This window comes from Pieris napi, chromosome 23 (assembly GCF_905475465.1).
Source record: "Pieris napi chromosome 23, ilPieNapi1.2, whole genome shotgun sequence".
NCBI classification, from domain to species: Eukaryota; Metazoa; Arthropoda; class Insecta; order Lepidoptera; family Pieridae; genus Pieris; species Pieris napi.
This window is the reverse complement of record NC_062256.1, coordinates 5,848,487-5,866,229: the sequence shown is the minus strand read 5'-3', so window position 1 is coordinate 5,866,229 and position 17,743 is coordinate 5,848,487. Positions and strand designations below refer to the sequence as shown.

The following is a 17,743-nucleotide window of genomic DNA, read 5'->3' as shown; positions in this document are numbered from 1 at the left end:
TTTTGAATCGATAGTAAGAAGTTTGTTTTTAAGAAATTAGTTAAAGATGCTTGGGTCTCTGAAAGAGAAAATCGTTGGGCGAGAAAAGTGCGTTTTTTGGGTTGCTTTAAAGGTTTAAGTTGTATATATTGTGACTGTTTCCACAAAAGGCGGAATATTGCCATTTCGTTTCATCGTACAATTTTGAAGTTGGGTAGCGAAAATATTACTATATTCTTGTTATTATTACTCTTGAACGTTGAACACACAAGCACTTGGACGAAAATGAATGCAACACGACACAACATGAAATGCTTTATGCTGCACCCGTAGCTCTCGCCCACTCTCCTCAATATGAAATACTAGTAGACTCGGCCAAGCGTTGCTGTGGCTAAGATTTTTGTTATATTACATAGTAGTAAACTATTCAAGAGAAACGGCAGGAGAACACCAATCCACCATGCTTTTTGGTGGTTATGCCATTAAATTGTAGCTTATGTGAAACGTTGGTAATTATTTTGATAAGGCCAATCAAAAGCCATCCCTAATCAAATAAGTCAATCAAATAATAGCCAATCCCTAGGTACGAATAAAGAGCCTTTTATAGCGGTGGTATTTTAATAAAAAAAATTAATAAAAGGACGCTTATTGTGACGTGACTATAAAAGATAGAGACATGTTGTCGCGACATTTTTTATAGACAGTGATATGTCCTGAAAAATTTTAATACATAATTTTGTTCTATCATTAATAGTTTTCGCAGCGCACACGATTTAAGGAAGTTTTTTGTTTATTTTTTTACACCTTGGGTTAGATTATTTTAGTATTAGTTTTTAGTTTTTAGTTTTAGTAAGCATCCCTATTTTTTTTAAATCGGTCCAGTAGTTTCGGAGCCTTTTCATTTCAAACAAACAAAAATCAAACCTTTCCTCTTTTTAATATTAGTATAGATAATATGGTTGAAATTGAGAATAAAATAAGAAATAATAAAAATCTTTAGGTATATTTCAAAAATAAATACTTCCTGCATACAAATGTAGATAATTATTATCATTTAATGTCAATAATAAATTTTCAATTAAAAAAATTCTAGAAATCTAAAAAGGTAATTTAGAGTCTGATATCCGGGAGGTTTCTCGGTGTTTGATGCTTATGTCAGAAGGCCGTTAACTTGAAATTGTGGAAGGTGAGGTACTCGTCGCCTAAAGTCATTAATAGTACAGCAAAAGCTGTATCCCATGTCTATACGGTCTGGTTGCCACTTGAGCCATTTGAAAGCGTTGTTATTCCGACACCTGTCTGTACAGAACTGCAGAGCCCGGACTTCAGAAACCGTATAGTATGGGTTGTTGATACCAATGAATGCGGTACCAATGCGTCTGCTAGCATCATATACCACCTGAAAACATTTTAGCGTAAGCTTAAGCATTCTAAGGAGACGAAGATTGGAACATAACTATGTAACATGTAAATACATTTTAATTCGATTAAATTTTAATTTTTAAAGACGCTACTTTAATGCTTATAATCTCTTTAATACAAGCTTTAGTTAATCAAGAAATATGGCCATCGTTCGATATGATAAGCACTAATAGATAGGATTTTAAATGGCATAATTAAAATGTTTAAAATTGATAACATACCTTGTAGAAGTAAAGGGGTACGGGTACTCTGCGCCTATTGTTAGTGTTGTCGAGATAAATGTCAACAAAATGGCCGGCGGAGTTACGAAGTTGAGTGACGCCAAATGTTCCCGTGTATACTGTTGTGTGGTAGCCCGCTTGGGCGACGCGACTCCGTAGGTTCTATAAACAAGGTTTAATAAGACTTCTCTTAGTATCATGTTTTATACGTAATCTTTAGTAGAAAGGATAAATTAAAAGCTATAAACAAGTAACAAGATGATATACAACACAACCTTGGATGGTAGACTCGGGTTGGGTTAGACTTAATCAGCTGCTTACTATGTACTGCCGATGAAGTATTTCCGAACCAATTCGACTTAAGGTCCTTTAAGAAAAGAGCGTAAGAGCGAAAAATAACTTCTTAAAAGCCCGGCAACGCACTTGCGTGCCTTCTGAAAATGTGAGTATCAATGGGCGGCGGTATCATTTAGCATTGGGAGAGCCTCTTGCCCGTTTGACTACTGTTACATAAAAAAAAACATACTTGATCCAAATCTAGGAGGTGACTAGAGAAGGGACCAGTTTAAAGTTATTGTTATAAATTAAAGAAGGAAAGGAGAGAGTTAAGCTACTCATGAATCTATTAAAGCAATCCTTTGTAAAGTAAAAATGATTATACTTGTTCGAGATTATTCCAGTTTCCACCATTGAAGGGTTGCCATTGAGGACTGGCATTGATGAAGTGGAATGTTGCGCGTTGGCCGACAGCAAATACAAGTTCACTTTTCGCTAGAAGGTGACCGCGGGCCAAAAACTGTTTACTTGTGACGTATCGGTCCACCATATTATTTCCCACTGCTCTTGCTATGGCTTCGCGATGTCGGTTTTGCGTGTATAGATTGTTAATATCTACACCAGGGAAGAAATTTCCCGCTAAAATATAACAGTGATTTTATATTATAACTAGCTGATCCGGCAAACGTCGTTTTGCCATGTTTATCATTTCTAATAAAAAAATAGGGGTTGATGGTAGAGGGGTGAAAATTAGGGGTTGTATGTATTTTTTAATGCTGTATCATAAAAAAATAAAGAATAAAATTTTTATCAAAAATTAAAAAAAAAATTGTGGTGGACTACCCTTAACATTTACGGGGATGAAAAATAGATGTTGTCCGATTCTCAGACATACCCAATATGCACACAAAATTTCATGAGAATCGATCGAGCCGTTTCGGAGGAGTTTAACCACAAACACCGCGACACGAGAATTTTATATATTAGATTTCAAGAATTACAGTTTAGTTAACGCTCTGAAAAATTAAATTTAATTGAATGGGATACCTTGCCAACTGGGCCTGCTGACTCCTGTTTGTTGAATAGCATTTATTGGGGTTTGCGGGTATGATACATATAGAACTTCGAAACGTTTTTTATCATAGCATACCGTATAAAGAGGGTAGAACACTCTATTAACACTGTAACCGACTCTGAAATTAAATTAATTAAAATGTATGATGTTCACCAATTCAGGGAAAATGATTCAAAAAGCATCCTTCTTGGATGATGATGATGATGATGATTGCTTACCTAATAATAACATTATTGCCATAACATCTTTCATTTGTCTCCACGGCCTCACTATTAACATTACTGTTACATGTCAATAGACCAAAAGCCCGGTTTCCATTCAGCAAACCCGGAGCCGTGACAAGATTGCTATTAGCACACCTTACAGTCTGTTAGAAAAAGTAGCAGTTTTTAATTCAGTTTAAATTATTTTCTTAAAACGCTGAAAAATTATTGAAAGTAAGTTTATAACTTAAAACTCGTATTGTTTAAGCTGATTATATTCTTGGATGATAGAAATGACCTCGGAATAAATGTACGGAATAATTATTAAAGCATAACAAACTATGTCTACTTCTACAATTTGCTTTAACATATTTTTGTTATTATTATTATTATATTTTTTTTAATTTATAATGCTACAAATGTAATTATTATTATTTTTTTTTGTATCTCACACACTGTTATGTTGTGTTTTTTTAATATTTTTATTACTCTTTAATGTTAATATTCTACGGTTTCGATATTTGTAAATATGTGAGGAACATGTATACTAACTTTTTTAGTATAGTAGTTTATTCTAAGAATACATTGTCTTCCCATATAATTATTAAACAAATGTAACAAAATATTGTAAACCTATTTTAAAAGAGTAAGTGTGGAGTTTCTTGCCCATTCTTCTCCACACGAAACTACCTTTTGGAAGGGGCAACTAGAATCTTCTTTATATATTTTTTTGACGTTCAAAAGTGTCATTTTAGATGGTCTAATTGAAATAAATGATTTGACTTGACTTGACTAGAGTTTATAATCTTTGTACTTACACCAACAGCCATATTAGTTGCAACAATATTTGGATGACGTATTTGACGGCCATTACAACCGACTATAACTTCATCGCCAGTTTTTAAACGAACTACTCCAGAATTACCGTCTGGAGTTAGATAATTGTTTATCTTTTTAAGGATAAATACTGGTTGGGGGCTGGCGAAATCTTTTCGCACGTTCAGTGAACAACCTTAAAATTTATAATTAGTGATTTTACAAGACAAAGCACAAAGTAGAGCAGATAAAGGGAACGACTATATCAAAATAATAAGATTTTCGGGATTACCCAGTTAATATAATTGGATCTAATATTTATTTCAATGAAATATTAATTCCAGTATAGACAATTAAATATTTAATTAGGCTCCTGTTAGACGGTACTGGTGACACCCGAGCTCAGATTTCTACGACAGCGTAACAACGTGAAACGTCGCAACGCTCCAAAATGTTTGGACAATCAAGGATACTTTATAATTATTGATTTATATATTTTTATATAAATAAATCAACAATTATAATTTTTTTTTTAATGTTTATATTTTTATATATATATTTTTTTATCTTATTTTTATTTTTAATATTTTTTTTAATTGTATATTTCTTATTAAAATTTAATGATTGAGTCTGAGAAATACTAAAATCCAAACTTTTAATGACTTACCACTTCTAGCATTCGTGGTTTGTGCGTCAGAGATATTATGCCATTTGCTTTGCTCTTTTTCCAACCACCTATCCAAGTAGTCTTCAAACTCTTCCTCTCCAAGCTTGAAAACCATTTCCTCTGGATGTGGCATTTCCGCTGGTAGCGAGAATATCGCCACAAAGAGCGTGAAAAGTACCACAATCTTCATTTTTGCTTTCCGTTAATGGTTGATTTGAAAAGTGGTCCGTAGACCAGCCTTTCAGTTTTCTGCTGACTTTGAGATAGGAAAGACTTTTATATTTATAGACAGAGATTAAATTGATAAAAGATAAAGGTATTTGCATTTTAATATTTGTGAAAGATATCCAGTCGGCAGAATTCCTTTACTGATTGATTAGTTTTTATAGGAATTAGTAGATAGTTCTATCTCGTCTCTTATTTATAAAATTTATTACAAATAATTATTCCTACCCTTGACAAAATATAAATGTTAATAATATCTTCCAAGTTAAGTTTTAATTATACGTCTTTTTAATATATTTTAATTCTATCAAACCTTTTTTATCACAGCTTTTTTGTTAAATACAAAAAAACAGGTTAATAATTTAGTTATTTAAATATAATGGATCAAAAATCATTTAAAATTTTTGGGAGCCCATAACTATAGCTAACGCTCTTCCGAAAACTATATCCTTGAAATCCTATCAATATCCTTGTTCCTGTTTAGTTTTTTTTAATAACTACATATATGTAATATGTATTTTTGCAATTCTTGCCTACCTTATCTAATTTTTTCTTGTCTTACAGTGGAAGAGATCGCTCGAAAGCGATAAGCCCGGCAGTTGCCCTCCTTTATATTTAATTATGTTAAATTGTTATGTTGTAATGCAACGAAGTGTTAATAAATAAAATAAATAAATAAATAATGCAATAATCTTTCATTGTCTCAAGATATTGGATATTTATCGCTCCATGAATATGCATCTATGGATTTTATTTTCGGCTTAATTGCATGCAAGTGTGATTACTGTATGATGAAGGAAAAATCGTAAGGTAACAGTGTTATGCCGTAGTCTTAAAAAAGGACCTGAGTCAGGTTGTACCTGAACTAATTCGCGAGCAATGGATAAGCTATTTAAGGAATATTATCAATAAAACTTATACAGATATCGATCTTAGGCATATTTACTACAACTTCCGTGTATTGCGAATATGAATTTAGTTTGGAAACTGCAGATCGCCGTGCGGCGACCGCATATTGCAGTCGGTCTTGACTGCAACATGCGGTCCGTCTATGGCCCGCTTTACACATCGTGGGGAAATCTACAAAAACGACGGCGTGTGTCAAGTGCACAGTTATTATAAGTGTATAACTTATACTACCTTAAGTGTTGCTCAACAAATTTTAGTAAGTTTTTATTGCTTTCTTTGTTGGATTAAAATTATTTTATTGTTACCTATCCTTTTAATTATTAAGTACTTAATTATATGTAAAGATGTGTTTAATGGCGTAAAAAGAACTTTATATTTAGTAAGTTAGTAATAAATCTTTCTCAAAAAAAAATTACTTACGAAAACAAAAAACGTAGCAAAGCCACAAATCAGCGAGATTATACGGGATCGCTTTTATCAATACTAATAATTGAATAAGATAACATAAACGTTGTTGTTTGACCTTTTTAATTTTATTTTTAAATTGAACATTAAAATTAAACGAGCGATGCTCTCCGGCTTCGCACCAGCACCAAACCTTCCTCATGAACTAGCCTACTTGCCTAGTAGATTGATCATGAAACAGTTTTGCGATTCTGTAACTCACTTTTCGAACTCGCACAGTGGTTTTCGCAGCGGCGGTCGCGCTCCAATCAGTCGTGAAGAAGTCATTTTACGATTGGCCTTCTGATCTGATCTGAACAATAAACTACAAGCTCCCTCCTTATCAGAAAAGTGAGTTACAGAATCGCAAGGCTGATACATAAATCTGAGGCCCAGACCTTAAAAGGTTGTAGCGCCACTTATTTATTTTTTATAATATTAGTATGGAATTAAAATTGAGCTCCTACCTCCTATAACATTTTTACATATAATTTCATTATCCTTTATATATATAATTTTACTGTACGTGTTTTTGTCACTGAACTCTTCTTAAACGGCTAGACCGATTTGAATGAATCTTTTTGTAAGCGATGGTTTAGATTCACAAACCAGCCCGGTGTCTAGGTTATTTATCTATTCAGCAAAAAAACAGGTAGTATATATATAAAAATCTTCTGTGCCTGTGTTCGTTATTAAACTCCTAAACGGCTCGACTGATTTTGATGAAATTTTTTGTGTTTTCAATTGGAGTCGAGAATGATTTACATTATTAGATATTTTTAAAACGTCTATCGGATCCGCTAGTATAATTTAATTTTCACTTTAGTTTTGAGGAGACTAAGTTGTTTATTGTACAAAATAATAGAATTGATCCTTCTAGTTTTAGTTAATGAATTAATATTTCTAGTTTTAGTTAATGAAAAAATTAGTAAGAATTTTCCTAATATTTTAACAGTGCTCAAGATGAGGTTATCATTTCAGATACAAATGGGAATAAGTAATAGTTTTTAATATTTTACTTAAGAGAAAAATACATCTATTTAAATCTCATTTTTGGGTAAATTCAATAAAACAGTTCACTCAGTAAAATATATATTTCTTGTTTAAAAATGTAAATAATTTTATTTATATACAGCCAACGGCGGCCTAATACCAGACGTTATATTTTACAAGGGATGCACACAATGCCAAAAATCTTTTTGTGTATTTCTTGCCGAAAAATGACATAACTATTAATTTTAACAGGGGTATTTGTTGTTTATTTATGACAGTAACCCGTTCACAGTAAAAGCTGGCAGGTGCGGCACTCGTCGTCTGAAATCAGCGATAGTACAGCAGAAGCTGTAACCAATGTCCACTCGATCTGGTTGCCATCTGAGCCAGCTGAACGCGTTGTTATTCCGACACCTGTCTGTGCAGAACTGCAGAGCTCGGGCCTCAGCTAATGTGTAGTATGGATTGTTGATACCGATAAAAGCGGTTCCAATGCGTCTATTTGCATCATATGCAACCTGGAATAAGATTTTAATTTATATAGGTAATACGAACATCAAGGAAATACTATATTATTCTAATTAGATTGTCCAATGATTATTTATTGAAGTGAAACTTCTTTATCGGGGTTGGAAAAAAATTTAGTGTAACATTTTTTCGTTACGCGTCACATTTTTCCGTTACGCGCCATCTTTTGAAGTGAAACTTCTTTATCGACGTATGGGAGAAATTTTGTAGCAGGTTACGCGCCATGTTGCTTTTTGAAGTCAAACTTCTTTATCGGCGTTGGAAAAAAATTTACACACATTTGTCACATTTTTCGGTTACGCGCCATCTTTTTCTTGTTCCTACCACTGTTGATCCGAAGAGATTCGAAGCCATTAGTAACAAAAATATATAATAACGATAACAATGATAGAAATACTAATAATTCTATTACAATTAATGAAATTCTGTAATAATCTTAGTACTAGTAGTAGTACAGTAATAAGTTAAAATGAAATAATTGTATTTGTATTCATGTCTATGATAATAAAAGCCTTTTGTTAAACTTTATCTAATTTAGCTTTATTTAACCAATTTCTGTAAAGTTGCATATAGTAGATCATTTTTCGAAAAATAAGGTCATAAAGAAGTTTCACTTCTTACGTGTGTACACCTAGTACACGCACACATTTTTTTAAAAATATTAACTAAGATAGTATAATACCTTGTAGAAGTATTGGGGAACTGGCACTCTGCGATTATTGCCAGTGTTGTCAAGAAATAGGTCAACGTAACGGCCAGCGGAGTTACGGAGTTGTGTGACCCCAAACGTACCCGTGTAAATTGTTGTGTGGTAACCCGCACGGGCAATGCGATCACGAAGGTTCTGTAAATATTTTTATAGCTTTTACTTACAGCGTGGGTATGGGCGAGTCTGTACACTATACTATTTTAAAAATAATAATAAATAAATGTTAATAACTGATTAATTTATATAATATACACACAATATTGGGCCACAATAAGAATAACATTACTTTGAGGGGAATTTCAGAAACGATACCGCTAAATTCTTGGATTTTGACATAGGAGAGTCAAAGTTGGCTCTAAGTATCGTTTCTTTTTTTTTTAATGGAATCTCGCTGTTCGTCTAAGGGCCTTTAAAACTCAGCCCTGCGATTCTGTAACTCACTTTTCGAACTCACACAGCGGTTTTCGCATGGGCGGTCGCTCTCAAATCAGTCGTGAAGCAGTCATTTTATGATTTGGCATTCTGAAAAGGTGGGAGCTTGTAGTTTATTGTTTATTAGAGTTACAGAATCGCAGGGCTGCTCGGGCTGTTTTGGCGAGCGTAGCTCATCCTGAATGGGCGTTTTTCCCTCGACTAGCGCAATGGCGTCTCCTGTGAGACTCGAACTTCGGCTTGGGGCGTCGCGGGGTGAGAGATCGTTTCTCAATCTCACCCATAATATTACATCTATCCGTTCGATAAAGCTAATATTTAAAAACATTTAAACGGATTTATATGAATTCAAAAACAAGGTACTTGCTCATTATTAAAATTGTGACGAAACTTTTACGAAAACATAATTTGAAAGAATAAAAAAGTTACCAATTCGAGACTGTTCCAATTTCCACCATTAAACGGTTGCCATTGAGGACCAGCGTTGACGAAGTAGAACGTTGCGCGCTGTCCAGTAGCGAAGACTTGGTCACTCTTAGCAATGAGGTGACCACGTGACAGAAACTGCTGATTGGTCACGTATCTATCGACCATGTTGTTACCAACCGACCTGGCTATTGCTTCGCGCTGGCGATTCCTCGTGTAAAGGTTGTTGATATTCACTCCCGGAAAGAAGTTCCCAGCTGTAATTTGGCAAGTGTTAAGAAATCTAGTCTACCCCACAAAATTCAAAATCATTTATTCATTTAGGTTCATGTAAACTTTTGAACGTCAATAAAGAAATACATATTAAATGCTAGATGTTTCGTTTGATTTTACATTAACTTCCAGTTCTCAAATCAAGGGTGTAGAACGGACGAGAAGAACTGGCAATAAACTCTCCGCCACTCTTGTTAAACGCCAAGTTTTTTGTTTTACACAATGTTTGTAAGGAGCTGCAACCATTACACATGTTCCACATGACATCTTAAGTAATTAATAATAAAAACCAAAATTAAAAACAAAGATGTGTCCTCTATCAGCAGTAGGCATGGTGAAATGGGAGCACGCACTTACATTCTCGTGGGAACAATACGCAAATAACTAACATCACCGCATACACGAATTCAAGTTCGACCAGTCACCACGAGTAGTACCTCAACTGTTCAACTAGAACTTGTCCCGTGGTTCAACGACTGACACTTTTCTTTTGTTTGTAACCGTAGCCCACTTGTGTGCTTTTCATTTCCAAACAGGATACATAAATGAGGGTGGCATTCGATCGGATGTTTTCATGGGGCCACAATTTCACATATGCACAGAAGACAGACATTAGATACTATCAAGTATTCTTAACCACCTAGTTAACCTGGGCAGCCCTGCGATTCTGTAACAGTCGTGAAGCAGTCATTTTATGATTTGGCATTCTGATAAACAATAAACTACAAGCTCCCACCTTTTCAGAATGCCAAATCATAAAATCACTGCTTCACGACTGATTTGAGAGCGACCGCCGATGCGAAAACCGCTGTGTGAGTTCGAAAAGTGAGTTACAGAATCGCAGGGCAGCTCGGAGATTATGAACACGGCGTGTGATTCAAATATTAAAAGTACAGAAGGATTATATGATAGGGTTGCTTCTTCCTGATGGGTTGTCAATTCAAATAAGGGCAATTATCAGAGCCTTTAAGCCGCCGTATATTATTGTATCAAAAACCTTACCCATCCAGTTAGGTCGGTCAACGCCAGTCTGAGGAACAGAGTTGGTTGGATTTTGTGGATACCAAACATACAGCACTTCGAAACGGCGCTTGTCGTAGCATGACCAATAAGTTGGATAGAACACGTTGTTCACGACGTATCCGACTCTAGAATAAAAATAAAATAAATTAAACATGTGAATATTTTTTTAATTTTATAGTTGATTATTTTTATATAAGACTTGATCTATTACGTTTGAAATACAAGTTCATATATTTATATTATATTAAGTTTCTCATGTAAATAAAAATATTTTTTTTGTAATGAGAAATAAAGTTCATTAAACATTTAAAGTACTAGATGACCTGGAAAACGTTGTCATGTATATTACTTCTAGGAAACATGTTTTTCTAATATATAAAATACTCGTGTCGCGGTGTTTGTAGTTAAACTCCTCCGAAACGGCTTGACCGATTCTCATGAAATTTCGAGTGCATATTGGGTATGTCTGAGAATCAGACATCTATTTTTCATCCCCCTAAATGTTAAGGGTAGTCCACTCCAAAAAAATTTTTAATTTTTAGGTAATTTTTTTGATGAAAATTAGGGTTGTATGTAATTTTGTATGCTGTATCATAAAAAAATAAAAACAAAAAAATTGTCTAAGAAACAAAAAAATAAAATTTTGGGGTGGACACCCCTTATCACTTGAAAGATATATAGTAGCCGATTCTCAGACTTACTGAATATGCATATAAATTTAATGAGATTCGATCGAGCCGTTTGGGAGGAGTATGGGAACAAACATTGTGACACGAGAATTTTATATATTAGATAAAATAGCTCTCTCTATAAACCTTCATAATTAAATTTACCTTATAACAACATTATTGCCATAACATCTTTCATTTGTCTCGACGGCTTGACTAGTGGAGTGGTCACTACATGTCAATTGTCTGAAAGCTCGATTTCCGTTTAACCAACCTGCACCGGAAACGAGGTTATTGTTCACACATCTTGCCGTCTGAAATATGTTGATTAGATAATATATCGATTGCGACAAACTTCATGCTTTTAACTGGCAGGGGAAACTCTGTACTGTCATCCTCGGCGAATCATCATTCAAAGGTATTACTGCTAAAAATTTCGTGGGCCAAAAAGTTCGAACAAATCTTCAAAAGCCAGCTAATAAAGCCGGCAACGCACTCGCGAGCCCTCTGGCATTGAGATTGTCCACGGGCGGCGGTCACTTAGCCTCCTGCCCGTTTGCCCACTGTTCTATAAAAATTTAACACTCGCTGCAACGGTGAAGTAAAACATGGAATGACATTCCTTACACTTCTGTGTCAGGCACAGAATCGGATGAGAAAGAAATCTGGTGCCCGGACATAAAAGGTTGTAGCTCCTCTATTATTTGATACGGCGAAGATGTTTGGTGAGAAAACCGGCCTAGAAAACTTGGGAAAACAGGTCTTAGACCTAACCATCGGCGTAAAAGGCCAACCTGCTCTAAAAGAAAAGCGATTAAAGAAACAGATACAATAAAACTGTGAAAAATGACTCGGTGGAAAATTACAGCAACTCCATAGAGACCTTTCATTGTTAATTGTTTATTATTGTTTTCTTCTGCTTGTTATATTCCTACCTAATTATGTTATGTATTTACTGTGTATATTCGCGGATGCTTGGCGGACCCATGGGTCTTCTTCAATACAAAGAGTCCCCTTGAGAGGTTTGTGCTGCGATATTGGGGGCTACTCGATTGTGAGGAAGTTTCATGGATATGGTTAGTTCTGTGCTTTTTAGTTCTCATGTCATCCTTTCTATGTAGTATGTGTAACATATTTTCATATATATATTTTATCTCTGCCTTTTAATAAATTTAAGAAATGTATTAAAGAAAAGCTTTGTAAAAAGGCTATATAAAGTTAACGATTATCTAGTTGATAAAAGGGCCTGGGACTAGTGCTAGACAGGCTACTTCTAATTAATTTGCGATATTTGTTTTAAAATAAGTGTTGTTTGATGATTTGCTATTTTAAAAGAGTACCGAGAGCTTTTTCTCTCGGCCTACACCCTCTGTCTTCTTTGCCGATGAGTAGGGATGTCTACCGATTCAAATTTAATTACGTGGAATAAGTGATACCTGTATCTTATGTTCCATAATAAACATATTTTATAAGTATTTGATTGTCCTCATTTTAAGATGTGTGATATAAAACATTGGCAAGAGTCTATCAGTGTTACACAGGGGAAGCTATGATTATTATCCGTAATGGTACTTACTGCAACTGCAACATTGGATATGATATTAGGGTGACGTATTTGACGTCCTGATCCAGTACATGCGACAATAATTTCGTCTCCACTGTTTAGGCGAACTTGTCCCGAGTTGCCATGTGGTGCTAGGTAGTTGTTCAACCATCTGTGTATGAAAACTGGCTGTGGATTTGAGAAGTCATTGCGCACGTTTAAAGTGCATCCTGAAAAGGGGTAATTAAAGATCATCTTAGATCGTAAGCATGGAGATCCCTATGAAAGAGATATTAAACAATTGTTTAGCTGCATTTGTAAGCTGTAAACTTATTAAATTCAACAAATTAATGATGATCATATATTTCTTCTTTCTCTTTCTTCATCAGAAAACACGTAAAAAGGATTGAAAATGGAAACATTCTGTCATAATTATGTACGATATTTGTAAATGCAATCAGCAATCAAAAAAAATCCAATTAGATTTTTTTGGATTGGTTAGTCGGACAATGCATGCATGAACCCTACGTGAGTGATAAGAACTGATTAATCTTTGTATTTATTTTAATTTAAAAGATATAAGGTGAGCAGTGTTGGCTTGGTGGCTTCAGCGTGCGACTCTCATCCCTGAGGTCGTAGGTTTAATCCCCGGCTGAGCACCAATGGACTTTCTTTCTATGTGCGCATTCGCTCGAACGGTTAATGATAACATCGCGCGGAAATCGGCTTGCCGTAAACTAAAAAAGTCGAGGGCGTGCGTCAGGCACAGAAGGCTGATCACCAACTTGCCTAAATAAACAAATGATCATGAAACAGATACAGAAATCTGAGGCCCTGACCTAAAAAGATTTTTTTTTAAATATATAAGAAGTCTTTGTTCTACGACAGAGATACGGGAACCATGATATGTATATGAAATGCCTGAAGATATTATTAAGTAGCTTAAAGTACTACGTGACGACTCATTGGTCTAGTGGTTAGTACCCCTGACTGCGAATCCATGGGTCCCGGGTTCGATCCCCGGCTGAGACGAACATCGATGTGATGAGCATTTGGTGTTGAGCTTAGGTCTTGGGTGTTTAAATATGTATTTATATGTCTATCTATCTTTTATATGTATGTATATCCGTTGCCTAGTACCCATAACACAAGCTTCACCAGCTTAGCATGGGACTAGGTCAATTGGTGTGAATTGTCTTTAAAAAAAAAAAAAAACTCACCACTCCTGGCGCTTGTGGTTGTTGCTTCGGACGCATTGGTCCATTTACGTTGTTGGTATTCTATCCACTTATCAACATAGTCCTCAAATTCCTCTTCCCCGAGTTTATAGACCAGTTCATCTGGATATGGCAACTCTGTTGGGATCGAAGACACCACCACAAACAACGTGACAAGCAGAACAAATTTCATCTTGAATTAGGTCTTGGCCAGCTCTTTGGCCAAAGAATAATGACAATCATAGAATGATAGCATTGTGTTTTTAAAGATATGGATTAAAATGATAAGATACGATAATTATGAATACCCGTAAAACTTTTTAATTACATGTTTTAATTTATTTTTAATAACGTTAATAAAAAAGATTGGAGTATGTCGAAGGGCTAGAAAGAAAAAGAGAAGAAAAGAAAGAGAGGATGCCCACCGAAAACTTGGGAAGATGAAATAAAAGAGATAGCGGAAAAAAAACTGGAGCCTCATCGGGTAACTGCTAATAATATCGACTGCCTTAATATCGATTTGTTTCTACAGGTCGCATCTGGCGGCTCCAAATACTGGTCAATCTATAATGAGATGCATTACTGTCCGTCTTATTTGAAGGTCGCATGTACTTGTGGAATCTGATTTCAGATTAAATGTACAGTTATTCAGCAAACGCTCCATGATCCATTAATATCTACATTTGTAGTCCACAAATGGTCTTTTCTGTCTAATAATTTGTAGCCGTCTATGACATTGCTTAGAAAGGATGTCTGAAGAAAAGAGAAAATATTGGTTTTGGCGGTATCTTTGTACCGTTTCTCAGCATCGTAACGTTTTGCAAAAGGAAACGTTTCGTTATCGTTCGCATCGTAACGGTTTCCCCCCCTTCCCAAATTCGTTACATGATACTTGAACGCTCCCTTAATCACCATCACCCAATTTAGCTTGATGTTGATTAATGGGATTTTTTAGTTATATAATAAATATTATATTGAGTTTTATATGTTATTTATTTAATGCATAGATAGCGTAGGCTAAGATTTTTTAAATACATATAATAAAATTACTTATCTACATTATAATATTATTATAAATGGGAAAGATTTGATTGTTTGTTTCCATTAAATAGCTTCCAAAAATATAGAACTAACATAAAAAATTATTTCACGTTTAGAACCCTACGTTATCCCTGATGAACATAGGCTATAGAATATTTAAAAAAAAATAGGATTCTATGAAAGTATGATAGATAGTTATATCGTAATTCCATAGTTTCACACCCAATGTGTGAAAAACCAATTAAAAATCCAAAATCGCGGGCGGTGCGGGAACTAGCTTTAGGGCTTAGAGCAAAGTGATGTACTACAGAATTATAGACAATATCTACAAAAAGCTTTATGTGTATACCAAAATTCTTTTTGCAATTAAAACTCTTACCGAGAAGCATTATGCTATAGAACATCGTTCTATGACCAAATGAATGCGGATGGAATCGCAGGGCACAGCTAGTATTAAAAAAAGATAAGATTAAAATGCTTGTAAATCGAATCAAATGTAGACGAGGGAAACAATAATGATGATTAGAAACATCAATCATGCAAATTAGCCTTCGTGTAAATATTATCAGAGTGTTATCAATAGAAATGCTAAACAAGAACTTCCTACTTAGCTGTTAAGTATATGGAAAAAAGTCTTTAACATTGAAACATTTACATAATAATACAATAACATAATCATAAACGGTTGATAAGAAACTTTCCTCCAACTTTGGTTTTGTTTCCTTTGGAGTTGACTCTTGGGCAGTGGGGTTCAAGTGTCAAGTGCTAATAAATAATAAAGTAGATACAGATACCGGCAAACTTCTTGAGCAGTTTGACGTATAAATATCTGTTCAGTAGTTCATCGCGTTCATACAGACGCACTGTGTAATAATCAGCATAATGAACAAAACTGTTTTATCGTTCATTTATTAACGTTAATCCACTGATTAGAGCGATACTTACATAAGTATTTAAATATAATTATAATGTTTTTTTAATTAAAGGAGAAATCTTGAAGATTAATCTAGCTTTATAATGAGGGTTATTTATAATAACAAGGTGATTCCACTCTTCAAATCTGGTAGTACAACCGATCCTACGAATTTTCGCCCTATCTCAATTTTGCCTACACTGAGCAAAATTTTTGAGAAAATAATTTTAAAGCAAATGCTAAAGCATTTTAACAGACAGAATCTTTTTCACTCCAAACAATTTGGATTTACTAAGGGTCGGTGTGGAACTACTCAAAAATGTATTCGAGGCTTGGGAGAATTCACAGGATGCTTTAGGCATATTCTGTGACTTGTCCAAAGCTTTTGACTGTGTTTGCCATGACACACTTATCAAGAAACTACACCACTATGGCATTAGAAATAAGGCTCTTAGACTTCTCAGTTCATATTTAGACAATAGAATACAAAGTGTAGATATTAATGGCAAAAAATCAAAAGGATCTGTGGTAACTATGGGTGTTCCGCAGGGTTCAATTCTAGGTCCTTTCTTATTCCTTATCTATATCAATGATTTACCTTTTTGTGTAAGGGATGATCACAAAATCCTATTATTTGCGGATGACACTTCGCTTGTTTTTAAAGTTAAGCGTCAACTTGAAAATTTTGACCAAGTTAATTTGGCACTATCTAAGGTTGTCCATTGGTTTAATGTTAATAATCTGCTTTTGAACTCAAGTAAAACTAAATTAATAAAATTTTCTACGCCTAATGTGAGACAGTTAAGCACCAATGTACAACTGAATGGAGTAGAGTTGGAACCTGTTGAGTCAACTGTTTTTCTTGGCATTACTGTTGACGCTAAACTACAGTGGGGCCCACACATTAACAAATTGTCTGGAAGGCTCAGTTCAGCTGCTTATGCTGTAAGGAAAATTAGACAAATTACTGATGTGGATACAGCCAGAATTGTTTATTTCAGTTATTTTCATAGCTTGATGACGTACGGCATTCTCCTTTGGGGAAACTGTGCGGATATTAATACAATCTTCTTATTACAAAAAAGAGCTGTCCGCCCTATATATAACTTAGGTCCTAGAGTTTCTCTCCGAGAGAAATTCAAAGAGATAAACATTCTGACTGTAACTTCACAATATATTTTTGAAAATTTACTTTATGTTCACAAAAACGAACCGGATTTTGTCAAATTGTCTGATCTTCACTCCCGAAATACTAGGAACAAAAATAATTTAACAGTTCATGCTACTCGCCTTCATAGAATAAGCAACTCGTTCATGGGTCAATGTAATACGCTTTTACAATAAACTTCCTATGGATGTTCGTAAACTTCCCCTTAAGAAATTTAAATTTTTTATTAAATCAAAATTATTAACGTGCAAATTATTAAGCAGAAAGTGACAACATCAAAAATTGTATTTATAAGAATTTAGAAATATATATTAATGATTATAAATGGAATATGTTGCGAAATTGCATGGAAGTAAACAAATATTACATGGAAGTAAACAAATTCAATAAAAATTTAAATTACAAAAAAACATGAGATGAGAAAAAATTTGTGTTGTGCAAAGTTTGTGAAATGGACCAATGAATAGTGGCCAGACGAGCATTGTTTCCTCCTAAACCTGAACTCTCCTGTTTTCTCTGTGCTCCCGCTTTTGCTTGTGTTTGTGCTCCTTTTTTTGCCTACGCGGTTGCTA

At 34.5% G+C, this 17,743-nt stretch overlaps 2 protein-coding genes across 2 annotated transcripts; both read right to left on the bottom strand.

Moving 5' to 3' along the window:
- Positions 1 to 1,008: 1,008 nt before the first annotated feature.
- Positions 1,009 to 4,908, bottom strand: LOC125061275. The gene is made up of 7 exons (XM_047666631.1): positions 4,660 to 4,908; positions 3,995 to 4,188; positions 3,192 to 3,340; positions 2,946 to 3,091; positions 2,284 to 2,537; positions 1,623 to 1,784; positions 1,009 to 1,378 (listed from the first exon to the last, which is right to left on the bottom strand). Exons 1-7 carry the CDS (start codon positions 4,847 to 4,849, stop codon positions 1,130 to 1,132), a joined length of 1,344 nt encoding a protein of 447 aa, XP_047522587.1. The 5' UTR covers positions 4,850 to 4,908; the 3' UTR covers positions 1,009 to 1,129.
- A 2,437-nt stretch (positions 4,909 to 7,345) lies between these two features.
- LOC125061274 lies at positions 7,346 to 14,265 on the bottom strand. Its single transcript, XM_047666626.1, has 7 exons — positions 14,053 to 14,265; positions 12,866 to 13,062; positions 11,455 to 11,603; positions 10,601 to 10,746; positions 9,329 to 9,582; positions 8,441 to 8,602; positions 7,346 to 7,748 (listed from the first exon to the last, which is right to left on the bottom strand). The coding sequence occupies exons 1-7, from the start codon at positions 14,240 to 14,242 to the stop codon at positions 7,500 to 7,502; spliced, it is 1,347 nt and encodes a 448-aa protein (XP_047522582.1). The 5' UTR covers positions 14,243 to 14,265; the 3' UTR covers positions 7,346 to 7,499.
- Positions 14,266 to 17,743: the final 3,478 nt, after the last annotated feature.

What these genes read in the sequence shown, in the direction of transcription:
- LOC125061275 (XM_047666631.1), bottom strand. Translation starts at nt 4,849, where the DNA reads ATGAAGATTGTGGTACTTTTCACGCTCTTTGTGGCGATATTCTCGCTA. An exon ending in AACCACGAATGCTAGAAGTG is followed by an intron (nt 4,189 to 4,659) that starts GTAAGTCATTAA and finishes ATAAATTTTAAG; the next exon opens with GTTGTTCACTGAACGTGCGA. An exon ending in ACTGGAATAATCTCGAACAA is followed by an intron (nt 1,785 to 2,283) that starts GTATAATCATTT and finishes CCTTGTTTATAG; the next exon opens with AACCTACGGAGTCGCGTCGC.
- LOC125061274 (XM_047666626.1), bottom strand. Translation starts at nt 14,242, where the DNA reads ATGAAATTTGTTCTGCTTGTCACGTTGTTTGTGGTGGTGTCTTCGATC. An exon ending in GGCAATAATGTTGTTATAAG is followed by an intron (nt 10,747 to 11,454) that starts GTAAATTTAATT and finishes TTTTTATTCTAG; the next exon opens with AGTCGGATACGTCGTGAACA. An exon ending in TTCCCCAATACTTCTACAAG is followed by an intron (nt 7,749 to 8,440) that starts GTATTATACTAT and finishes ATCTTATTCCAG; the next exon opens with GTTGCATATGATGCAAATAG.